Consider the following 23,362-nt stretch of genomic DNA (forward strand, 5'->3'; position numbering starts at 1 on the left):
GACCCGCACTCGGACTCGGACTCCAACTCGGACTCAGACCCGGCTGTGAGGGAGGAGCGGAGCCCCCGAACCCGGACCCGGCTGTGAGGGAGGAGCGGAGCCCCCGAACCCAGACCCGGACCCAGACCCGGCTGTGAGGAAGGAGCGGAGCCCTCAGACCCGGACCCGGACCCGGCTGTGAGGGAGGAGCGGAGCCCTCAGACCCCGACCCGGACCCGGCTGTGAGGGAGGAGCGGAGCCCCGAACCCGGACGCGGCTCTGAGGGGGCGCGAGCACCACTCAGACCCGGCGCGCGCTGCCCGCGCCTTTCAAACCACGCGCCCGGGCGCTACCACAGCTCCTCCCTGAGCGGGGGACGGGGCACCGGCCGCGCCTTCCTCCCCGCTCCTTCTGAAACGACGGAGCCGCTGGGGGCTCGGTTTCAGAGTCCCGTACTAGAGACAAAAGGCAAAAACGTTACTTTGAGAGCCGTTCGCTTGTTCAGGTTAATTTCCGCTCGCGTATTTGCGGAAAACGCCCCCGGCTTTCCCTCCCGGTTGGTTACGCCCAAAGCGTCCGCAGTCAGAGAGCCCAGCCCGTGTGTCCCCACCATAACTTGACCGGCCGGAAACATGAAGCTTGTCAGAATGCGGCTGCCCGGGGAAACGGAACCCTTTTTTCCCGCGTGAGGGGCTCTGGGGGGAAGGTAAATTGAGTGGCGCCGCGAGGAGAGCACATGGCAGCGGTGAGGGAGCGCGGGGGGAGCCGCGGGGCCGGGACTGGGACCCCTCGGGTGGGGGATCCCTCAGCCGGGGGTCCATCGGCATCTCCTATAAGTGTAGTCGGGTCTGTGGGTCTCGCCTCACCCTCATAGAGAACGCTTGGGTTATATCGTAAAGAACCGGTTACAATTATCGCGCACCCAGTGATGTGGTTAAAGGTTTGTGAAGCAATAACCCTAAACCCTGGTGAGTGCAGCAGCACAGGGTTTGCAGAGCAAAGTAGGGAGCGCCGTCGCCGTGAGGTTCCTCATGACTTTCGGGGGGGATGATTTGTCCGTAATTTTTCATCCCACTCGCGGTAACCCCGCAGCGCCGCTGTCACTGAGCTGTTGTTGTCTCCCTGCAGGAAAGCAGTGTGTGTTCCCGGAGGGATACTTTGGTTCCTCGGCATGGACAAGGAGCAGGTTTCCAAACGTTTGTATGTTGGGGGGCTCGGCCACACGGTTTCCAAGGCTGAACTGGAAGAAAGATTTGGCAAATTTGGGCGTGTTTCGGATGCAGAGATTATTACCAGGAAAGATGATGAGGGTAATGGTTTTACTTCATCCTTTATAAGTTCATTGCTTTTCACTTTGAAGTGCGAAATGGAATGTTTGCTCCAGAGACACTTTAATTTTCGGGAAATAGCTTCATTTTCAGTTTTAAAGGAAACAGTGAAATGATGTGGAAATTAACTGGATGTTTCTTATTGATCAGGGAACCCTATGAAGACTTTTGCTTACGTCACTGTCAGCATTTCGGATGCAGATCTCAGGAAGTGTAAGCACATCTTTTTATTTTTCACTTATTTATGTTTCTGAGCCAAGTTGCATTGCTGATAGTGCATGTAATGTTGTCACATCGGGGTGTGGTCGAGGCAGAGCTTGTTTCCATCTGTTTTATTAATTCTACTTAAAGGAGCAGTTTTAGGGGTACCTTTCAGACACAGACTTTAACCAGGTGAGCAGTGAGGTGTAAGATGCTGAAGAAACCTCAGCCTGGCATAGAAGGAGGTGGAGTGAAGTCTGGGCTGTGCTTTTTTAATGTAGAAAATACTCATTTCCCATCTCTTTGTTTTGCAGGCATGTCAATTCTAAATAAAACAAAATGGAAAGGGGGGACACTGCAAATCGAGTTGGCCAAAGAAAGCTTTTTGCACAGGTAAAAATCAGGCTTTAAAAATATATATTGTTGCTCAGTCTTTTTCTGTTTATCTGTTTACATTATGATAATAACATTATATATTATTTCATCTTCTACGCTCCTGTCCTTTACAGTTTTGATAGGCACTGGTGGAGTGTTGATGCACATTTGATGCTGCAACATGATTTAGATCCTTATTCCCTTAAAGGGAATGTCAGGATGTTAAGTCCTTGAGCAGTGAGTGGTTGCTGTTCCATGGGAGGGGGTCCCTGCCAGCCCTAATTTAGCACATGGGCTTTGGCCCAGCACTGCTTTTCAGGCAGGATGTACTTTTTGGTGCAGGCTTGCCACGGAGAGGGAGGAAGCAAAGCTGCAGAAAGAAAAGCCACAGAGGAATAACCAAACCTGTCTGTTGGAATCACTGAAAAAGACTGGAGTTGTGGACTTCCACATGAAAGCAGTACCAGGTACAGAGGTGCCAGAGCACAAGGTATGCTGGGGTAGATGGGTGAGGGAGTTAAACCAGCAGAAAGCAAGCTCAGTGCATCTGAATTTATGCCAAATCTCTATGCCTTGTGTGAAGAATCTTAATTATTAAGGGTGACAGTCCAAACTGTGAAAAATAGGCTGAAGAAATACCTTATGTGGAGACAAGGAGAAGGCTCCTGTCCTTCTTTGTAATGACATAATCCTGATCCCACTGTCCTCTCTCATCATGTTAAATTAGGAAGTGCTTTGTTCCTCATGTATGTTGGGAATTTACATAAGTATATAGTGTAATATACATTCATGTCACCCTTAAAAGCTTGTAAAGAGAATATGTGATTTATTTTTATACAGCATTTAGTTATTTTGATGGCTGGGCTGTCAGGAACTACTCTCTGTGCTTCAGCACATTCAGGGTCAGGGGCTGCACAAGCTTGCAAGAGTAAGAATAAAATCACTAAACATGCAAATTAAGGCAAGAAGAATTATATTTACTACAAAGTTTCCAAAATTATTTGCTAAGCACAGAATGGTTTTGAAGGGATTTTTGGTTTTGGTGGGAAAGGGGAAGAGAGCAAAATAATAGTCATTCTGTCTGTTAATTCATAATTCATTCACTGTTAATTCATAATCCAGAAGCCATATATTAGAAATAGTAGTTGTAAAGTAAAGAAAGTTACTTCTTTATTATCACTCTTTATTTGCAGGTTGTAGAAATTTGATTTTTTGGTTGGTTTTGGTTTGTTTTCTTTTTGAGAAGGAAGCTGGCTAAGGTGCACAGTACAGTCATATCTCACTTAACAAAGTAAACAGAATTGGTCACAGATGGTTCTATATTAGTGGTTTTGTTACCCAAGAATAAACATCCTATTCTATTACAGGGTCACTTCCACTCTTTCTTTGTTTAACACTGATTGTTTTTCTTTTCTTTTAGAAGTGGGTTGTTGGTAAATTCGGCAGAGTCTTGCCTGTCCTGCACCTGAGGAATCAGCAAAAAAACAAAATATCCTTTTCCTATTGTTTGGGCACAGGCACAGTTCCCTTCCTCATTTTGTCACGTGGAGAAACAGTTGCTGAACAGTCTTAATTTTGACTGCTGTGTCAGACTTCATTTACTGAATCCCCCAAGTAAATCTTGCAGTAATTGGTGTGGTTTGGCTGAGTTTCTTTCACTGCAAGTCAGTGGCTTAAAGGCATCAGACAACAAAGACTCCTTGTTGTCCTTTCACACCGAATCCAGCCTGTCCATAAAGACTCCACTCTGCTTGCTGGAGGAATCCTGTTGTTTTACTTCCTTAACTCAGACCCACATTGTGAAATATGACCCCTCCAAGTATTGCCATAACCTGAGGAAGCTGGAGCCAGACCTGGCACAGGCAGCTCCTGTGGCCGAGCTCACCTGGCACTTGGAAGGGGGAGATGCCAGTGCCAGCAGGAAGCGACCAGCAGAGTTCCCTGGGATGAAGAAACCCCGGAAAAAACTGAGGCAACTGGGCAGGGAGGCCCTGAATGGAGCAGCAGTTCTGTCCTCTGGGGGCCAGGCCCATCCAAACCATCCCAGCTCAGCACAGCTCGGTCAAAGAGCACAACCCAGAGCAGGTGACAAGTCTAAATTGCCTCCATCGAGGAGTCTGGAGGGTGAAACACCAGGGAGAGGTTTATTGGCACATCAAAGCAACGTTAATGGAGTGGCAGCTCAGAGTGGTTCTGACAGTGAGGTTGATTCTGAAGAGGAGATCAGAGCAATGGTGAAAGAAGAGAAAGAAAAACAGCAAGTGAGGAATGTTGAGAGTGAAAGTGACCCCCTGGAAGTTGTTGGGGATGATTTTGAATTAAAATACAGTAGTCACTGGTCCTTATGCAATCCAGATGCCATGAAGAAACCTATCAAAGGAAGTTACAAAGAGACCATGGAACATGACAATGGTTATGATTCAGCAGATACGGATGAAATTATTGCTGAAAGTAAAACTCCAGATCCAAACAGCAGCAAAACTACAAGGTTAGAAGATCCTAAACAGGTGGAGGTGAAAAATAAAGAAATATTAACTAACAAAAAAAGCGGTTTGGCAAATGACTCCTCACTGAAAACTCGAAATGTAAAAGAAGAACACGTTGAAAGAAAGGGGAAAACTAAAAAATCCAAAATTGCTGCCTCACAGAGTTCAGCAGAGACAAGTGATAGTGAGAGCTCTTACTCAGAGTCTGAGCAAGGGGAGTCTGAAGCCAGTTCTGATTATGAGTCCATGATGCAAAACTGTTACCACTTAGACCTTTCCTTAGATGACTTAAAAGCACTGGCTGCCAAAAGCACTGGGACACCTGCAGAGGAACCAGATGGTGCACAGGGTTCTGGTCTGTCCAGTGCTGAAGGAAATCCTAAGGGTAATGTAAATAAACCTAAACTTTCTAATTTTCACCCTGCAGTTAAAAAAAATAGCATCTGTCCTGAAGATGTGCTGGCTGATATTTTAGCAGGGGAGGAGAAGGAGGAAAGCTCCAAGGGGCAAAATAATTCACGTTTGAAGTATCGGCCCTTCAGGGGAATGGGGTCCCTTGGTGTAAAAGAGGCAACCAAGGACAGCACTGGGTTAAAGAAGGGGTGTGTAGGAAGTTTAGGACTGGAAGCTTGTGTGTCTCATTCTGGGGAGGAGTCATCTAAAAGACAGCCCAGGAACCTTCCATTCTGTTCACTTGAAGCCAGCAGTGAAGAGACACAAAACGTGCCTCGTGAGCAGCACGAGGCACTGTCAGGTGCTGCCTCCTTGGCAGAGCAGAGACATCAGCCTGTTCCCAGGCCACGTTTACAAGGGAAGAACAAGGATGGGAATTCTCTACAAGCCCAGAGTTCAGAGCAGGGAGCTGCCTGTGCCAGCCCTGCTCAGAGTGACAGCGGGAGCAGTGACGGGGACAGTGACGCCTCAGGGGCCCACAAACACGTGAAACGGCAACAGAAGAGCCCAAAACTGCTTTCCAAAAAACTGAAGAGGAATGCAAGCAATAAAAATGCAGAATGTGAAGCTAATGCATGTGAGAATGGGAAGGCAAGCCTTCTGGAAGATAAGGAGCTTTGTGTTCATGCTGCTGCCTCAAAGGGACCTACAAGAGATAAACAGGTGCAGGACAACCAGAGGAGGCTGGCGGCTCTGGAGGAGAGGCACAGGGAGAGAGAACTGCAGAAGAAACTCATCCAAGGAGCTCTTTCAAACCTGGTAATTACACTCAGAACCTCTATCTGAATAGTCCACAGTACAAGGGAAAGGGTAAAAAGGATGTGTGGATTAAGATTTTTAAAAATGGCGTTCTGGATTTTCTGATGCACTGCCAGTTTGAGCGTACACAAAGTGGTGCATGCCTAATCCCTGGAATGCCTCTAGAGTTGCAAGAGGAATAGCAGATGTCATGGAAATGCCTTTTAGATACTTCTGTATGACTGCAGCAAGTATTTGCTATGTTTGACTTGCCATTTCACCCTTTCCTAGGATAGCCAGGCAGCAGGGAGGCACAAACACATCGTATTCGATTCAGATGTGGAAAATGAGGCTGAAGTGGGTGAGACGTTGAAAAAGGATGGAAGTTTGGGAAATATGCATGGAGAAGTAAGTGTTATTAGGAAAAAGACCTGTATGACTATGCCTTTTATTCTGAAGACTGTATTTTATCATAGTGAAGTGTCAGAAAAAAGTAGGTAAGCTTTGAATTAACATGAATGATTCCTCTTTTTGTAACATCAGACAGGTTTGAAAGAACTTACCTGTCTATCTGATAAAGCTTGAGAGCTTGGAGAATTTGTAAGGAGATTGAGATTTGTATAAAAGATATTCTAACTTCAGAAGAAAAAGAATGTTTGTGTAATTAGTTTTGAAATTCCTCTGCTTTTAGTCAAAGGAAGGTGAAGAGTTTGGGATTGAACAGAATGGAACTACTCTGCTCTTTCCAGCACTGGACAAACAATCTGATGCAGTATCTTGTTTTTAAAGTGATGTTGAGCTCCAAAGAAGCTGTGTGCTGCTTCTTCTTTACTCTGATTTAGCAGATTCTTCAGGGTTTTACTGCCATGGTTTCAGTACAATTAAATACTTTTTTTTTTTTTCTGGAATAGAACTTCTTGTATATCACATTTTTTAGTCACATCTCTGCTAAAGCTTTAAACCACTGGGTTTGCTTTTGTTGTTTTTTTTCCTCATAAAGGTAGTAAGATTGGGGCCATTCTCATGATTTAATTAACCATTGATATTTTTTAATTGATCTCCCTTGACATAACCAGGGAGATTTTTATACTTAACTATCTCATATTGTAAAACCTGAGTTACCCTTTAGATGGGAATTCTGCCTGTGTTAAAACTTCACAGTCATGATTATAAACCGGAATTCACAAGGTGTGTATACAGGATAAGATCTGAAGCACGTGGATCAGTGAGATGGTTGTGCAGGAAATCCACTTTTTCAGGTAGACTGGAAAGCTCACAAACAGAGTTGGTACTGATTTATACCCTCAGACCTACGTGAACAGCTCATTTTCTGTTGTTTTTTTTTTTTTCTTTTTGTTTAACAAAGGATAAATCTGCTCCCAAAGCTTCAGGCAAACTGTTTGACAGCAGTGAGGACGAGCAGGACGACACGGACGATGAGCGATTCAAAATTAAGCCCCAGTTTGAAGGCAAGGCTGGGGAAAAAGTGAGTGAACCCTTTGCTGGAACTGAGTTCTCCTTCTTCTAAGGCTCTGTAAGGCCACTTCAGAAGAACATAACTTGTAGGCTTGTGTTACTGCTGAATATGATTGTTATGAAGATAAAATAGAGTTCCCTTAAATAGGGGAAGGAGCAGCCACGGAGGAAATAACGTGTGGTGCCGTCTTTGTATGCAAAGAAATTTCTGGAAAAGGCCTCAGGAGCTGAAGGTTATTAGTATGTTACCATTAATTATAGTAAAAAAAAAAAGTTATAGAATGTTGCTGGTTTCCTGCTCCAGTGCTTAAGAGCATCTGCTTCTCTTGTTCAGCTCCTGAAGCTGCAATCCCGATTTGGCACCGACGAAAGATTCCGCATGGACGCTCGGTTCCTGGAGAGTGACAGTGAGGAGGAGGAAGGTAAACCTGGCCATATTTCCTGGGGGTAGTGGAAGCTCCATGTCATGGAGCTTCAATTTTTGAAGCAGCTCCTGGAGTGCTTTTGCTTCTTTGGTGATTCTTTAAAGAACACAGCCCAACCCTGCTGTGACTGTGCACAGTAAATGCTGGTGGCTGGGTCTTTTAAAGGACTGTGTTGCAAAAGTATTTGTAACAGCTGAGGGGTGTGTGGCTGATAAATCAACTTTTGAAAATAGCTTTTAGTGCAGCATTATACAGATTGTGTTTATCCACATGGAAAAACAGTGGTGACTTAGTAAATTCACCTTTTTGACCATTACATTCATTTAAGCTGTTTTGTAGCCATCCTGCAGTCCGTGGCAGATTTGGCAGCCTTAGAAAGGTTTATTTTTTAATTTAACAGCAGAAAGCAGAAACACTGATAAAGGGGAAAAAAACCTAAATATCCCCCTGCCCCCAAAAAAGGAAAATTTTAACCCAGTTTTCAAGATTCACAATTTCTTTCTGAAACTTAAATTTTTGCCTGGTTCTGCTACTCCCTTCATTGCTTTAATGTGATCTTCTCTAGAGCATCAGTCAGTGGCAGAGTAGTTGCACAGTTATGAGGTATAAGCAGGGAACAAGTTAAATAATTGATCTGACTTTCACATGAAATAGATACCCATGACTGTTCTAATCAAAGATTTTCTACAGTGCAAGGGAAAAGGCCTCTAAGTAGCTTTAAGATGAACAAAGTGATGTGTTTTGATGGATGTGAGCTCTTCTAGTACTGTAGTGATGTTATGCATCAAATATTACAGGCTTAGCAGGGAAAATGTAATGTATTTATTGTTCTCTTAGCAGAGACAAAGAGCTTGAAGGCAGATGAGGAAGAGGAGCTTGCTGCAGAGAAAAAGAAAAATCTGCAAATACTGGGAAGCCTCCTGAACATCAACCTGGAACAGCCTAAGCCAAATAAAACAGCCACAAGTGCCAAGAAATTCAAGTATGACTCATCCACCATCAGCAAAGGAGTTTTAGGGAGGCTTAATTTTTGCCACTGTTCCCTAACTAAAATTTCTGCCTAATTGGCTGAGAAAAGTAATTCCTTCCTTGTCTGTATTTGAAGTCAGTATTTAATGTCAGTATTTAATGCACTTTCTCAGTCACTGACTGCTTAGCAGATATTTTCTAAATGCCAGTTACATTTTGGAGGTTTTCTGGTAAAGAACTCGATGTGAATTTGGATCCTGCTGTGAAGGTTTGGGGTGGCTTTCAGTTGGGCCTTCAGAATGTCTCATGGCTTTTCCTTCCTGTTTTCACAGAGATATTAATGCCCTTCGTTATGATCCCACAAGAGAGGACCATGCAGTTTTTGAAAGGAAGCCAAGTGCTGCAGAAAAGGAGAGGTAATATTGCAGCTTGGTAGCTATAGTTGTGATGTTTCTTCCTGTGCAGAGATGGTTTTAGCAGCAGACTGAGTTTGAAACTATGCACACTACTCTGTTTTTTCTTTAGTTCTCTCTGTGATTGCTAAAATGAACATACAGTAGGAATTGTGAGCACTAAAACCAGCCTGTAATGTTGTCTTTTCTTGCTAGTCCATCTGTGTGCCATTTCCTGTCCTCACTGAAGGTGAGAAAGGTCAAGTCATGGACTTGAAAATTTGCAAATCTGTGAGAAGAGCATATTAGCTCTTAACATTTCTCTTGCCAGAAAAGAAATCTGTTCTAAATATCATCATTTAGTATCACATACTAAGTGAAAACTCCCTTAAGGATGTGGATCATTAGAAAGGAGGCTTGTTCCTGCCTTTAGAATCAAACCTCAGATGTTTTCCCCCCCACTGCTTACCCTTAAAAGTGAACTCATCAGTGTGCTTGGAGAGGTTTAGGAAAACATTGAGGGCTCTGTTTTCTTTTAAAAAACAGATGTGTTATGTTCCTGCCCTTGAACAATCTCATTTCAGTAAAGTTAAAGGGAAGAAGAAGAAGAAGGAGGAGAGTGAGAAACCGCCTCAAGTATCTGAGAAAATCTATTATGATATTGCTGCTGATTTCAAAGACTTGTTTGGATCCTCGAAGAACAAATCAGAAAGAAAGGAGGAAATACCCTGGGACAAGGATGATGCAGAGGACTCTGCCTCACCTGACCATTTGGGACCTGCATCTGGGAATGATGCAGCTCAGGAGCCAAGTGGCTTCAAGTTTTCCTTCTTTGGAGACACGGAGAAGTCGAGCGTAAAAGAAGGTAAGAGCAGAACACGCCCAGCAGTGCCATTTGTAGTGGGTCAGTTGTGTCAGGCACTGCAGAGGGATATGGTGCACAGAAATTCTGAATCCAGGGGATTTTCAGAGGCCAGAGTCAGTAATGAGGCAGAATCAGTATGATCTTCACTTACACTTGCCAAGATGCACGTTTAGCTTCCATCCTGGGAATTCTGAAAGGGATGTGTGGAGAAAGAACCATTATTTAATTGGTTTTTTGAACAGTCATGGGAAAGCCTGTTGCCATCCACTAAAGTTCTGAACCAGGGGAAAAAGGTGATCTACAAGTCAAATAAAGTTCTGTGTAACCCAACGAGATTTTAAATAAAACGTGTGTTAATGTAGTAGTATGAGCAAAAGAAGATCTTAGAGTTGACCCCAAGAACACTTTATTGTTTACCTAATTTTACTATTGTACCTTTAGAAAATGGAAACTGAGTGACACATGATTATTGGGGTGTCCTAAACTAAGATAAAATTGTTATGCAATCAAGATTAAAGTGCTAAAAGATTAAGTGCTAAATCAAGTCAGTTAGTGAGGCAGGAAATAAATTAAACCATGTGAAGTTAACTGAAATATTAAAAGAAAAAAACCACACAAAAACCCCAAGGTCCCCACATTTCTGCTGACTTCAGTGTCTTCTGAATGCAGTAAAAAGGTTTCAGAATACATAAGAGGTCCCTAGAACAAAGTGGAAAATACCTGAGCAGAGATGTAGTTCAGAAAACCTGGGAGGGGAGGTTTCTCTCCTTCTTAAACCTGCCTTTTCCAGTGTAAGTATGTCACTTGGAAGTAGGATTTTTTTACTGGCAAGTAGAAGAATAATCTGCTTTTTTTTCTTTTAAATTGTAATATTATTGCAGAGCCCTACATACTTGAAACAATAAAACCTGTAAAAGTCACATGGCAAGAAGATCCACGTTTCCAAGACAGCAGTTCTGAGGGTGATGATGAGCCAGAGGCATCAGAAGTTGAAAAGGACCAAGAAATGCAAGTTACAGTTGTGTTTGTTGTCTACTTGGTTGTAGTACTTTGATGCTGTGAGAATATTGAGAGCAGCACCCAGGTCATGGGAAACTGAGATCTTTGTGTCACACCTCTGAGCAGTGGAAGTTGTCTTGGAAAACCATTCCTTGCTGCACAGAGTGTGATAGTCAAAAATCCCAACAGCCCCTTTGTCATGCTGAGTATAAAAACAGAAAAGCTGAGTTTCTGGTTGAACACCTGAGAAATTAACTGGGTAATTTTGGTTTGACCCAAACCAATTTTGGTTTGGCTAAATTTCAAAGTAAGTTTTCTTTTAAAAAATGATTTTGTTTTGGTTTTTTTTTTTTTATAGAAAACCATATTTGGTTACTGTGGAGTAATGTTCTTGGATGCATTCTCTTTCTCTGAAGCTTTAACTTGTGTTAGTGGAATTTGATGGTAACTTTTGTGATGGTAAAATTCCCCTGTGTTTGTCCAGGTTTATTTCTTTGCCACACAGAGAAAGTACAAGATTTTTCTTCTTCTCCAAAGATGATGAACGACTGAGAGGTACAACAGAACTTATTCACTTTCACTCCTTTTTTTTTTTCTTTTAACTCATACTGAAATTCAGTGAGGAAAGGATACTGCCTAGTTATTTGTTTTGTAACACAGATGAGAGGTTTAAGAAAAAAAAAATTAAATTGCCAATTTCTGTCGTTACTTGTGGTCTGAATTGTGGTAGAATCCCATGAGAAAGTTCTGGTAAAATAAATGCTGAATATCTGTCTTGCTTTCCTTTTTTTCAGATAATTGCCTAATATGTGGCTGGTCTTTCAGGCCTTACCAAAAAAAAAAAAAAATCACTTGACAAGTTATCTGGACATTTTGGACCCTTTCAGGCATATATATGATCTTTAACTTTCTCTTGTCTTTCTGGTGTTACTGTTAGAAATGCTGAATATTCTTATTAGCCACATATGCCCATGTGGTTCTCAGTCATAATTAATCTGGGGGGTTTTTTTGTATGAATATAGTGAGTTTTTTATTTAAAACCAAACCAAACACCACACCCCCAAAAAATTTCGTGGACCACAAAAACAATTGCTTGTGATGTTTTATGCACTAAATTATCAGGACAGCCTCAAATAATGTTTGTTTCTTGAGACATATTAGGTCACTATCATTAAATATGTTGCTGTGTTAGTACAGTTACTGCACTGCAATCTTCCAGAAGTGTTTAACCATATTAATTTGTTCTTTTTTTGTGCAGAGGGCCCTAAGTTATTTTGTAGATCAGTAGATCTCAGTGAAGAAAAAGATGGTTGGGAAGACAGACGTAGATTATTGCTTGAGGTGAGTATTTAACAGCTGTGGCTGAAAGCTGAGCATGAGGAGGGAACACGGCTGCTTATTTGCATAAAAACATAATTCAGGACCTCTAGAAAGGCTTGAAATTTTGTAATTACCAAGGAACTGAACTTTTTTAGTATAAAAGTGAGTATAACACCATGTTAGGATGTCCAGTCAGGCAAATTACTGAATCTCTGCGTTGTACAGGACCAGTTACTTAACTGTATGTTAAAAAAGTGTTTGAGACAAATAGGTGAATTCAGAGACTTGTATTTTTCATTATTATTTTAGTCATAATATTATATTTTAAATATTTTCAGGAATGCCGGAAGAAGCACAAGGATGCAAAAAGAAAAGTGAAAGCAAAACAATAAATATTTTTTACCTTCCTGATCAGAAATGTTTCATGTTTCATCTCTGAAGAAGTTGCAAAACAACGTTACTTTCAAAATACTTTCAGAAATCTAGTGGGAAATAATAATTTTGGCAAAAACTACTCAGGCTTTGTTCCTACATAGGAACATGTTTATTCTGTCAGTTCAACGTTTGTACCAAGGTCTGGGGATTTGTATGTGTGTGTACATATATATATACACACACACATATATATATGTATATATATACACACACACATATATATATGTATATGTGTATATATATACCAACATATATCTATATATATACACATATATATATGTATATATATGTATATATAAATATACATAGGGTTTAAATGTGACTTGCTGCTTTCTAGGATTTTTGATAATTAGATCATGTAACAAAGACATTCTGCTGTGTCCTCTGGCCCCAGTGCTGAACAGGGCTGAGAAAGAGCAGATAGCTCTGTGTCTATAAGACTATAGAACTTGTATTCTGCCTAAATATAATACAGATCATATTTACAAATATTCAGAATGTGTTATTTGCAGGGTGAAATGTCCCAGAAGTTAATGAAAAGACATATATAACAGGGCAGACTTACGAAATGGATAATTTGTATTTTAAGAGATACTAATGTGTTTAAATATAATATTAATACTACTGTCCTAACAGCATTGAGTTTAAGGTGGTGGTTGTCATAGGGTTGAAAAGAGATGTTGGAATTTTCTTCTTCTTCCCTAGGGTCCCAATCCATCCCCCCCATCTGTTTCTTCTGGGATGGGGGGAGTTGGGGCCGGGGTGGGGGCAGAGCAGGGCCGCACATGCAGGGGCAGGGAGAGAGGGAGATCTCCTGGGGAAGTTTGTGGCCACAGGGAGAGCTGGGGGAGTCCTTTGTTAGGGGGCTCTTGGGTTTGGTCCAGGACTGGACAGAGTGGGAGCCTGGTCTTTGGCCACTTCTTTCCCTTTTCCTGAGGGGAAGTTTTTCTCCCCATGGGACACCTTGCTGAGAACGACTGAGAGAGAGAGAGAGACCAACCCATCTCAGAGCGAGGTATTCTGCTTTCAAGACTGTCTGTGGGAAAAAAGGGACTTCTTCTTTGCTGGCTGTGAGCAGCTGTTGAACTGCCAGGACAGTCCTGCCTTCTCTCCCCCCTCCCTGGGTTGCCACAGGTTTCTCCCACCACACCCGGGGAATTGGGACTTTGTTTGTGTTTGTTCTGAAAGTTTTTGATTGCACCATTTGTTGTTTATTTAGATTTTGTTAATAAAAAGCTGTTTCTTTTCCACACTTCCACCTGAAGTTTCTTAATTTCTAAGTTGTAATCTTGTTAGAGTTAGACAGTAAGCAAATTATTCTTTATATTATGGTTCAAATAGAGTACCATTGGCCTCTCCAGTTGCGTGTTTGTAAATGGATTCTGTTTCCAGAAGTGCAAGAAGTTCTTAGGTCACCAGGGAGTTTGCTGTAACTGCCTGTCTGTGCTGCCATGGAGCCCTGAGGGAGCAGGAAAGCAGCTGAGTGCACCAGTTCTGGAGCACGGGGTTACTCCTTCCCAGGTGCAGGACCCAATGGTTGCCTCTGTGCCCAAAGCTTGAGCCTGCCCAGGACTCGCTGGACAGCAACAGAGCCTTGTGGTGCCTCAGCCACTCCTCTCAGTCCATATCATCAGCAAACGTGCTGAGGGTGCTCTCTGTCCCTTCTGCCAGGTCACCGGGCAACCGGTCAAACCAGGCTGCCCCAGCACTGAGCGCCGCGCTCACAACCCTCTGAGCTCTGCCATTCAGCCAGGTCTCAACCCCCTCAGGGTCCACTCATCTAAGCCACACTTCCTGAGCTGCCTGGGAGGGTGTTCTGGGAGGCAGGGTGAAAAGCCTTGCTGAAGTCATGGCAGACAACAGGCACTGCTCTCCCCTCATGTACCCAGCCAGTCACTCCAGCAGAGAAGGCTAGGAGACTGGTCAAGCATGATCTCCCCTTCCTTTTATTCCACAGGCTTAGAGATGACATGCAGCATGAGCTGTTCTGTCCCCTTTCTGGGGATGGAGGTGACACTGATGGGCCTGTCATCTCCTGGGTCCATCTTGCTGCCCTTTTTGAAGACTGGAGTGATGTCAGCTTTCCTGCAGTCCTCAGGCACCTCTGCTGGGGAATCAGCGTCCCTGATGTGCTGGCAGTGTTCCCTGTGCCAGGGGCAGGAGCAGAGATCTGCCTTGGCCAGGGCCAGAGCCCTGGAGTGGCACTGCCTGAACAGCACTTTTTGTGCAACAGTGGCTGCCCAACAGTCCTCGGTGGCTGCCCCAGGGCCTGGCATTTGACCCTGCTCTTGCTGCAGCAGCAGCCGCCCGGCTCTGTGGGTACCGAGGGCTCGGGACCCGCCTCGGAACCTCGGTTACCAAGGGGCTGCCTCACAGTGGGTGGTGGGAGCTGGGGCCATCCCTGCCCGTATTTCAGGTGCAGGGTGCTGATGTCACAGTGGCCACTGTGACCCATGAGGCCAAGGGCACAAAACGGGGCTCTGGGCTCAGGCCCAGTGTCAGTGTTACCTGACAACGAGAGGAGAAGGAAGAGGAGGGACAGCCCCTCTGTTCCAAACGCCTCTCGCTTCTTTTGCACTACGGTGTAGTAGCACTTGGAGGAGACCTCAGCGTTCCTCAACCAGACGACAGGAGGAGACGGCAGAGAGAGACCGGGCTCACACAGGGCTGACCAGCGAGTCAGGGGGCTCTACGCCTCAGGGCTCTGGCCCTGTGTAGCAAACTCGTCTCACATCTGCCTCAGAACCAGTGGAGGAGCACCTGGAAGAGACCTTGGTGTTCCAAGGACAGGGACCCACCGCTGACAGTCACCATGTCACGCAGGCAGCAGGCGGCCCCCAGAGGGAGGGAGCCAGGTGAGAGCAAAGTGCCCCTCCCTCAGCCTGGCAGAGGGGCTGTCGGGGCGGGCAGTACAGGTGCCATGCCCGGGGCCATTGTCTCTCTCCTCTCCAGCATGCCTGCTGTGTCGGAGATCAGAAGCTGACTCGGACATCTGCGGGGAAAAACTCTTCATACATGGGCTCTGTGCCCACGAGAACTGCCTGGTGAGTTGCTCTGTGGGCTCCCTCCACTTTTTGACAGGCAGTCCCTGCCACTCTCTCCTCATCAGTGAGTTTCATTTTCCTGCAGTTTTTTGCCAACAACTTTCCTGACCGCCCGGTTCATCGAGGAGGACTCTGGTGTCTTCACTCATGGGAGATCCGAGCTGTAGTCTCCCAGGCGGCAGAGCAGGTGAGAGCCTGACTACAGGAGGGAGATTTGTGCCAGGCGAGGTTTGCTGGAGCTTAGCCCAGACCCCAAGCAAGAAAGCCCAGCCCTTCCAACCAGCTCTGGGACAAGGAGGAGGCCCTGAGGCTGCTGCTGATGGGGCTGCTCTGCTCTTTCCAGAACTGCTGCATCTGTGGCCAGAGCGGGGCCACCATTTACTGTTGTGGAAGACACTGTGAGCTGAGCTTCCACCTGCCCTGTGCCAAGCAGGGACGCTGTGTCACTCAGTTCCACAGACCATACAGGTACCTCCTGTCCCCTTCTCACCACCACCAGGGAAGGGCCCAGCACTTCTCACCTCACTCACCCTTTTCCCCCCAGGGCCTTCTGCCCCACACACAGCCCAGAGCAGGCAGTGGAGGCAACTCCAGAGCCGGGCACCCACTGCCTCATCTGCATGGAGCCTGTGGAGGACAGAAAGACCTTCAGCACCATGGTGTGCCCAGCCTGTAAAACTGCCTGGTTCCACAGGGATTGTATTCAAGTAGGAGTGGTTCCCTCACCCCGGGGGGCACAGCAGGGGCTCAGCAGCACCAGGGCCTCACTCTGGCTATTTATGTTTCTCCTGCAGGGACAGGCTCTGCATTCTGGTTATTTCTCCATCCAGTGCCCCCTCTGCAGAAATTGTGACGCATTTCGCAAGGATATGCTCACCATGGGGATCCGAATCCCCTACAGGTTGGTGTCCTTCTGCCTGGCTCACAACACAGGGGGTGCAAGTGCTGTGCCATGCCAGGGCCTGCCCCAGCAGTCCTGGCCCTGCCCTGTTCCGTGAGTCCCGGGTTCAGCTTCCCGTAGGGGCTGGAAATGGCACAGGGGGAAGAGCAGGGACACCCTGCACCTGCCCGATGCCGGGGCAGAGGGAGCTCATCAGTTTTCCTTTTCCATCAGACCACCAACATGGGAGAGCTTTAATGCATTCGATGAGCTGGGAGACAGACACATGCACTGTGATGCCAGGGAGTGCCTTTTTCCAGGAGGCAGGCAGGAGGCAGACGAGGAGGGGTAAGTTGCCAAAGCTGCATCCTGGGGCTCTGCAGGGCTTGAAGCAGAAGGACCCAGGAGAAGAGCTCAGCCAGATAATCCCATGCTTTGGACACTTTGTCCTCACCTCCATGAACCCGTTTGCTTTTGCAGGCCCTGGGAACTGCTCCTGTGCTCCTCCTGTGCTGCCGAGGGCACTCACAGACGCTGCTCTGGCCTGAGGAACAGTATAACCAGCTGGGAATGTGATGGCTGTGCTGGCCTGGGCACATGTAAGAGGCAAAGCACCCTGTTGACCCTGGGCCTGGTGTCCCTGGGCATGGCAGTGGGTGCTCAGGTTGGGTTTGGCAGAGCTAAACCTCCCTCCGGGGAGGGCTGGAGGCACTGCTCTGGCCTATCTTGCCCCGGGTCTGGGGTGGCCTTGACATTCCTGCTTCCCCTCACAGCCTCCCGAGAACCTGAGACCATCAGCCCCAACACAGGAAGCCTGGTGCTATCAGGGCTGTCTCCCAGTTCTGCACCACTGGAGACCGTCAGCCCCAGCACCAGCGCCCAGGTGCCAGCCCCTGGATCTTCAGAACCACAGACCAGCAACCGCCGTACCAACCGACAGGCAACATCAGAGCAGCCTCTGCAATCCCCCTCACAGGGGACGAGCAGCTCCAGCCCTGATAGTCAGATAACATCAGGGTCATCCCAGAGCAGCTTCACACAAACTGAGGACAGCAGCTGCTCCAGCAGTCGGGGGCCTGACCGCCGGCAAAACCACCCCCGCCGGCAACGTCGGGCCCAAACTCCACACTTTCGGTCCAGAAGTCCCCTGGACAGGACCCATGTGACAGCACCAAGTCCTGGGAGGCGCAGGCCCAGGCAGAGACCATCAGGGACATCCTGCAGGCGAAACCGCTCCCGCCTGCAACGTGAGACCCCAAATCCATCCGGCCGGTCCAGAAGTCGCCGTGACAGGAGCCAGGTGAGAGCACCCAGTGCTGGGAGGAGCAGCCGCAGCCGGGAGACATCAAGGACATCTGGCACACAAAATCGCTCCCGCCAACAACATCAGGCCCCAGATCCATCCAGCCGGTCCAGAAGTCGCCGTGTCAGAAACTGTGTGACAGCACCAAGTCCTGGGAGGCGCAGGCCCAGCCAGGAAGAATCAGGGACATCCCGCAGGCGAAACCGCTCCCGCCTGCAACGTCAGACCTCAAATCCATCTGGCCGGTCCAGAAGTCCCCTTGACAGGAACTGCACGCCAGCACCGAGTGCTGGCAGGCGGAACTCAAGGGAGACAGCAGCCAGGACTTCCCAAAGGGAACAGCACTCCCGCCGGCAGCGTCGGACCTCAAATTCAACCAACAGATCCAGAAGTCCCCATGACAGGAGCCATGTTAGAGCACCACGTACTGCCAGGCGCACTCACCGGTGGGATGGTGAGACAGGGACCCACCGGTGACACGTCCCACGTCAGCCAGGGAGGAGGAGGCCTGGAAGGGAGAGAGTCAGGTGAGAGCAAAGTGCCCCTCCCTCAGCCTGGCAGAGGGGCTGTCGGGGCGGGCAGTACAGGTGCCATGCCTGGGGCCATTGTCTCTCTCCCCTCCAGCATGCCTGCTGCGTCAGAGATCAGAGGCTGACTCGGACATCTGCGGGGAGAAAATGCAGAAACATGGGATCTGTGCCCACGACTTCTTCCGGGTGAGTTGCTCTGTGGGCTCCCTCCATTTTTTGACAGGCAGTCCCTGCCACTCTCTCCTCATCAGTGAGGTTCATTTTCCTGCAGTTTTTTGCCAGCCACCTTCCTCTGCACAATGATGATCAAGTAGGACTCCAGGGCTTTCTCCCAAGGATATCCTACATGCAGTCAACCGTGTGGCACAGAAGGTGAGAGCCTGAGAAGAGCAGGGAGATTTGTGCCAGGTGAGGTTTGCTGGAGCTTAGCCCAGACCCCAAGCAAGAAAGCCCAGCCCTTCCAACCAGCTCTGGGACAAGGAGGAGGCCCTGAGGCTGCAGCTGATGGGGCTGCTCTGCTCTTTCCAGAGCTGCTGCATCTGTGGCCAGAGCGGGGCCACCATCTCCTGCTGGGATGGCACAGTAGGAAGAGCAGGGACACCCTGCACCTGCCCAATGCCAGGGCAGAGGGAGCTCATCAGTTTTCCTTTTCCCATCAGACCACCAGGAGGGGAGGGCTGTAATGCATTTGCCCAGCTAGGAGACAGACACAGGCACTGCGATTCCAGTGAGTGCCTTTTTCCAGGAGGCAGGCAGGAGGCAGAGGAGGGGTAAGTTGCCAAAGCTGCACCCCAGGGCTCTGCAGGGCTTGAAGCAGAAGGACCCAGGAGAAGAGCTCAGCACCTCCATGAACCTGTTTGCTTTTCCAGGCCCTGGAACTGCTCCTGTGCTCCTCCTGTGCTGCCAAGGACACCCCAGGCACTGCTCTGGCCTGAGGGACATCATAACCGGCTGGGAATGTGATGGCTGTGCTGGTCTGGGCACAGGTAAAAGGCAAAGCACCCTGCTGACCCTGGGCCTGGTGCCCCTGGGCCTGGCAAGGGGTGTCCAGGGTTGGCTTGGCAGAGCCTGTCTGCTCCAGGAGGACTGGAGACACTGCTCTGGCCTATCTTATCCAGGGCCTGGAGCAGCCTTGACCCTCCTGCTTCCCCTTAGAGCGTCCAGTTAAGACCCAGACCTTTTTGCTCTCATGAAGGACTCTTCTGACAACACCAAGGAATAGGAGACCATCAACCCCACTACGAGCAAACTCCATACAAACCGACAGGCAAATCCCTCTCACAAAAGACGAGCAGCTCCAGCCCTGACAGTCAGGTAACATTGGGGTCATCCCAGAGCAGCTTCCCAGCAACTGAGGACAGCAGCTGCTCCAGCAGTCGGAGTCCTGACTGCAGGCGAAACCGCTCCCACCAGCAGTGTCAGACCCCAAATTCATCCAGCAGATCCTGAAGTCACCGTGACAGGAGCCGTGTTAGAGCACCCAGTGCTGGGAGCTGGTGAGACAGGGACCCACCGCTGACACATCCCACGTCAGACAGGGAGGAGGAGCCCCCCGAAGGGAGGGAGCCAGGTGAGAGCAAAGTGCCCCTCCCTCAGCCTGGCAGAGGGGCTGTTGGGGCGGGCAGCGTGGGGCCAGGAGCAGTGGCACGGGGAGGCAGGAGCTGTCCAGGCATCCCGGGGCTGGGACCCTCCTTTCCTCAGCAAGTGGGGCCCAGCTGGGGCAGGGGACACCTGCTGGGACACCCGTGCCCACAATGTCCCGTCCTCCCCAAAGCCTCCAGCCCTGCCCTTCAGCCAGCCAGGCAGGGACAGAGCAGCCCTTGGGGTCAATCCCGCAGGGAAGCTGCCCCAGCCCTGCAGAGGTGCCATGGTCTCTCTCCCCTCCAGCATGCCTGCTGTGTGGACGATCAGAGGCTGACCCGGACATCGGTGGAGAAAAAATCCAGATAAATGGGCTCTGTGCCAACGAGTTCTGCCTGGTGAGTTGCTTCATGTTTTAACAGGCAGTCCCTGCCACTCTCTCCTCATCAGTACGTGTCTTTTTTTCTACAGTTTTTTGCCAGCCACCTTCCTCTGCACAATGATGATCACGTAGGATTCCAGGGCTTTCTCCGAAGGGATATCCTAGATGTAGTCTCCCGGGAAGCACAGAAGGTGAGAGCCTGGGAAGAGCAGGGAGATTTGTGCCAGGTGAGGTTTGCTGGAGCTTAGCCCAGACCCCAAGCAAGAAAGCCCAGCCCTTCCAACCAGCTCTGGGACAAGGAGGAGGCCCTGAGGCTGCAGCTGATGGGGCTGCTCTGCTCTTTCCAGAGCTGCTGCATCTGTGGCCAGAGCGGGGCCACCATCTCCTGCTGGGATGGCACAGCGGGAAGAGCAGGGACACCCTGCACCTGCCCAATGCCAGGGCAGAGGGAGCTCATCAGTTTTCCTTTTCCCATCAGACCACCAGGAGGGGAGCACTTTAATGCATTTGCCCAGCTAGGAGACAGACACAGGCACTGCGATGCCAGGGAGTGCCTTTTTCCAGGAGGCAGGCAGGAGGCAGAGGAGGGGTAAGTTGCCAAAGCTGCACCCCAGGGCTCTGCAGGGCTTGAAGCAGAAGGACCCAGGAGAAGAGCTCAGCACCTCCATGAACCCGTTTGCTTTTGCAGGCCCTGGAACTGCTCCTGTGCTCCTCCTGTGCTGCCAAGGGCACCCCCAGGCACTGCTCTGGCCTGAGGGACATCATAACCAGCTGGGAATGTGATGGCTGTGCAACCCCAGCTGTTATCAACAGAAGTTGCTGTGACAGGAGCCGTGTGGCAGCCCCAAGTGCTGGGAGATGCACCCCCAGCCAGGAAGCATGAAGAACATCACAGACGTGAAACCGGTTCTGTCAGCAACTTATCAAATCACTTCAATAAATGTATAGGACTGCTTTTTAAAATACTTTTGTGTATTTGCAAAATTATGCAAATGGCACTTCCGATGTCGCAGCGTTTAGTAGATTGTTTCATCCTAATGTTTCACCTGACACATTGGAGGCTATTGTAAAGCCCAGGGCTTAGTAGTATCTTTGTTCAGGTTCCCCTTTCATCCCCCTTGGCTTTTGGCACAGCTTTCCTTTCCTTCCTATTCTATGGTTTCCCCTTGGTGTTGCAAGGGAGACGTTTGGAATGTTTTGCAATGCAGCGGTGCCACCGCCTCGATGCACTGAAGGCAGGGAAGCAGTGGCGGGGTGTTGGCAGCGCCGTCCTGTCCCTGCTGCCGGCGGCCCGGGGGCAGGAGCGCCCCGGCGGTGCCATGGCGGGGTTCCCCTCAGGTGTGGGCAGCCGCAGCCCGGCTGTGCGGGGCGGCCCCGGCGGTGCCAGGGCGGGGTTCCCCTCAGGGCGGCCCCGGCGGTGCCAGGGCGGGGTTCCCCTCAGGGCGGCCCCGGCGGTGCCAGGGCGGGGTTCCCCTCAGGGCGGCCCCGGCGGTGCCATGGCGGGGTTCCCCTCAGGGCGGCCCCGGCGGTGCCAGGGCGGGGTTCCCCTCAGGGCGGACCCGCTTCCCGCACATGGCGGTGTTGCCGGGGCAGCCTCTTCCCCAGGCACATCTGTGGGCTGTGACCCAGCGGCGACCGCTTCCCGCTCGAAGAGCCCGCAGGAATGGCTGCCTGGCTCCAAAGTGCCCGCCGGGAGCGCGCTGGGATCGCAGGGGGAGCTCTGCCCGGGGCAGCCCCCGCACTCAGTCGCCCCGAGCCTTCCCGCCCTCCCCGCACACGGCCGGCGCTTCGGGAACGGCCGCGGTCGGCGCTGGAGCGGCGGCGCTCGGGCACGAGGGAGCGCCGCGAGCCCGGGAAAGCGTCGGGAACATTCTGGCACCGAGGGCAGCGCGGGCGCGGAACTTGGGTACCGAAATGATCGTGGGCCCGAGCGGGGGAGGGTCCCGCGCAACGGAGCGCAGGAGAGGACGGCGAGCGGCGAGTGCCGCGCCTTGGGCTTCGCTGCCCTGGAGGCAAAAACTGCACCGTGCGCCATCCGGAGGTTATCCATCGACCTTTCCCAAACCTGCCGGGTGGGACAGGACATCAGAGCTGCGCCCTGCCCAGAGCCCAGGAAAGAAACCCCATCCCTTCCAAGCAGCTCAAGGAAAAACCTCCGGCTCCCAGCAGCTCCACAGAGGCTCCAGCACAGGAGCCTTGTCCCCCAGGCACATCTGTGGACTGTGCCCTCCCCAGAGCCCTGGGGCTGCCTGTGGAAGCCCCGAGACTGTGGGATTTGCATGGGGTGGCCTTTAAAGGGCTCTCCCAACCCCAAGCCTTCTACCCTTCTACGGCTCTAATCTGCGCTGCAGTGTGGTGCTTACACAAGGGGCAGCTATGCCCTGTGCTGGTTTAAAATCTGCCTGCCAGCCTGAATTCAGGCAGCGAGACAAAGACCCAGCTACCAGATTTTTTTGCTATTTACTAGGTGCCTCTGTGCCCAAAGCTTGAGCCTGCCCAGGACTCGCTGGACAGCAACAGAGCCTTGTGGTGCCTCAACCCCTCCTCCCAGTATCATCAGCAAACGTGCTGAGGGTGCTCTCCGTCCCTTCTGCCAGGTCACCGGGCAACCGGTCAAACCAGGCTGCCCCAGCACTGAGCCCCGCGCTCACAACCCTCTGAGCTCTGCCATTCAGCCAGGTCTCAACCCCCTCAGGGTCCACTCATCTAAGCCACACTTCCTGAGCTGCCTGGGAGGGTGTTCTGGGAGGCAGGTGAAAAGCCTTGCTGAAGTCATGGCAGACAACAGGCACTGCTCTCCCCTCGTGTACCCAGCCAGTCACTCCAGCAGAGAAGGCTAGGAGACTGGTCAAGCATGATCTCCCCTTCCTTTTATTCCACAGGCTCAGAGATGACATGCAGCATGAGCTGTTCTGTCCCCTTTCTGGGGATGGAGGTGACACTGATGGGCCTGTCATCTCCTGGGTCCATCTGGCTGCCCTTTTTGAAGACTGGAGTGATGTCAGCTTTCCTGCAGTCCTCAGGCACCTCTGCTGGGGAATCAGCGTCCCTGATGTGCTGGCAGTGTTCCCTGTGCCAGGGGCAGGAGCAGAGATCTGCCTTGGCCAGGGCCGGAGCCCTGGAGTGGCACTGCCTGAACAGCACTTTTTGTGCAACAGTGGCTGCCCAACAGTCCTCGGTGGCTGCCCCAGGGCCTGGTAT

At 49.6% G+C, this 23,362-nt stretch overlaps 2 protein-coding genes across 3 annotated transcripts; both read left to right on the plus strand.

The window, feature by feature from the left end:
* The first annotated feature begins 1,107 nt into the window (after positions 1-1,107).
* Positions 1,108-22,901, plus strand: NOL8 (nucleolar protein 8). 2 transcript variants are annotated; one of them, XM_051793151.1, is made up of 17 exons: positions 1,108-1,289; positions 1,458-1,520; positions 1,823-1,901; positions 2,226-2,373; positions 3,304-3,372; positions 3,680-5,581; positions 5,852-5,968; positions 6,927-7,046; positions 7,371-7,458; positions 8,302-8,443; positions 8,763-8,846; positions 9,407-9,687; positions 10,569-10,695; positions 11,171-11,241; positions 11,945-12,027; positions 12,345-14,112; positions 22,759-22,901. In XM_051793151.1, exons 1-16 carry the CDS (start codon positions 1,151-1,153, stop codon positions 12,396-12,398), a joined length of 3,567 nt encoding a protein of 1,188 aa, XP_051649111.1. In that variant the 5' UTR covers positions 1,108-1,150; the 3' UTR covers positions 12,399-14,112; positions 22,759-22,901. The 2 variants fall into 2 exon arrangements, with proteins under 2 accessions (XP_051649111.1, XP_051649110.1); XM_051793150.1 differs by lacking the exon at positions 22,759-22,901 and having other exon boundaries at positions 8,299-8,443; positions 12,345-14,257.
* Positions 15,100-19,420, plus strand: LOC127473481 (uncharacterized). Its single transcript, XM_051793126.1, has 10 exons — positions 15,100-15,296; positions 15,394-15,485; positions 15,571-15,672; positions 15,829-15,953; positions 16,030-16,386; positions 16,600-16,713; positions 16,846-16,964; positions 17,139-18,092; positions 18,293-18,384; positions 19,394-19,420. Exons 1-10 carry the CDS (start codon positions 15,254-15,256, stop codon positions 19,418-19,420), a joined length of 2,025 nt encoding a protein of 674 aa, XP_051649086.1. The 5' UTR covers positions 15,100-15,253.
* Positions 22,902-23,362: the final 461 nt, after the last annotated feature.

Source organism: Manacus candei, unplaced genomic scaffold, assembly GCF_025592945.1.
Source record: "Manacus candei isolate 608988 ecotype Guabito, Panama unplaced genomic scaffold, ASM2559294v1 h1tg000036l, whole genome shotgun sequence".
NCBI lineage: Eukaryota > Metazoa > Chordata > Aves > Passeriformes > Pipridae > Manacus > Manacus candei.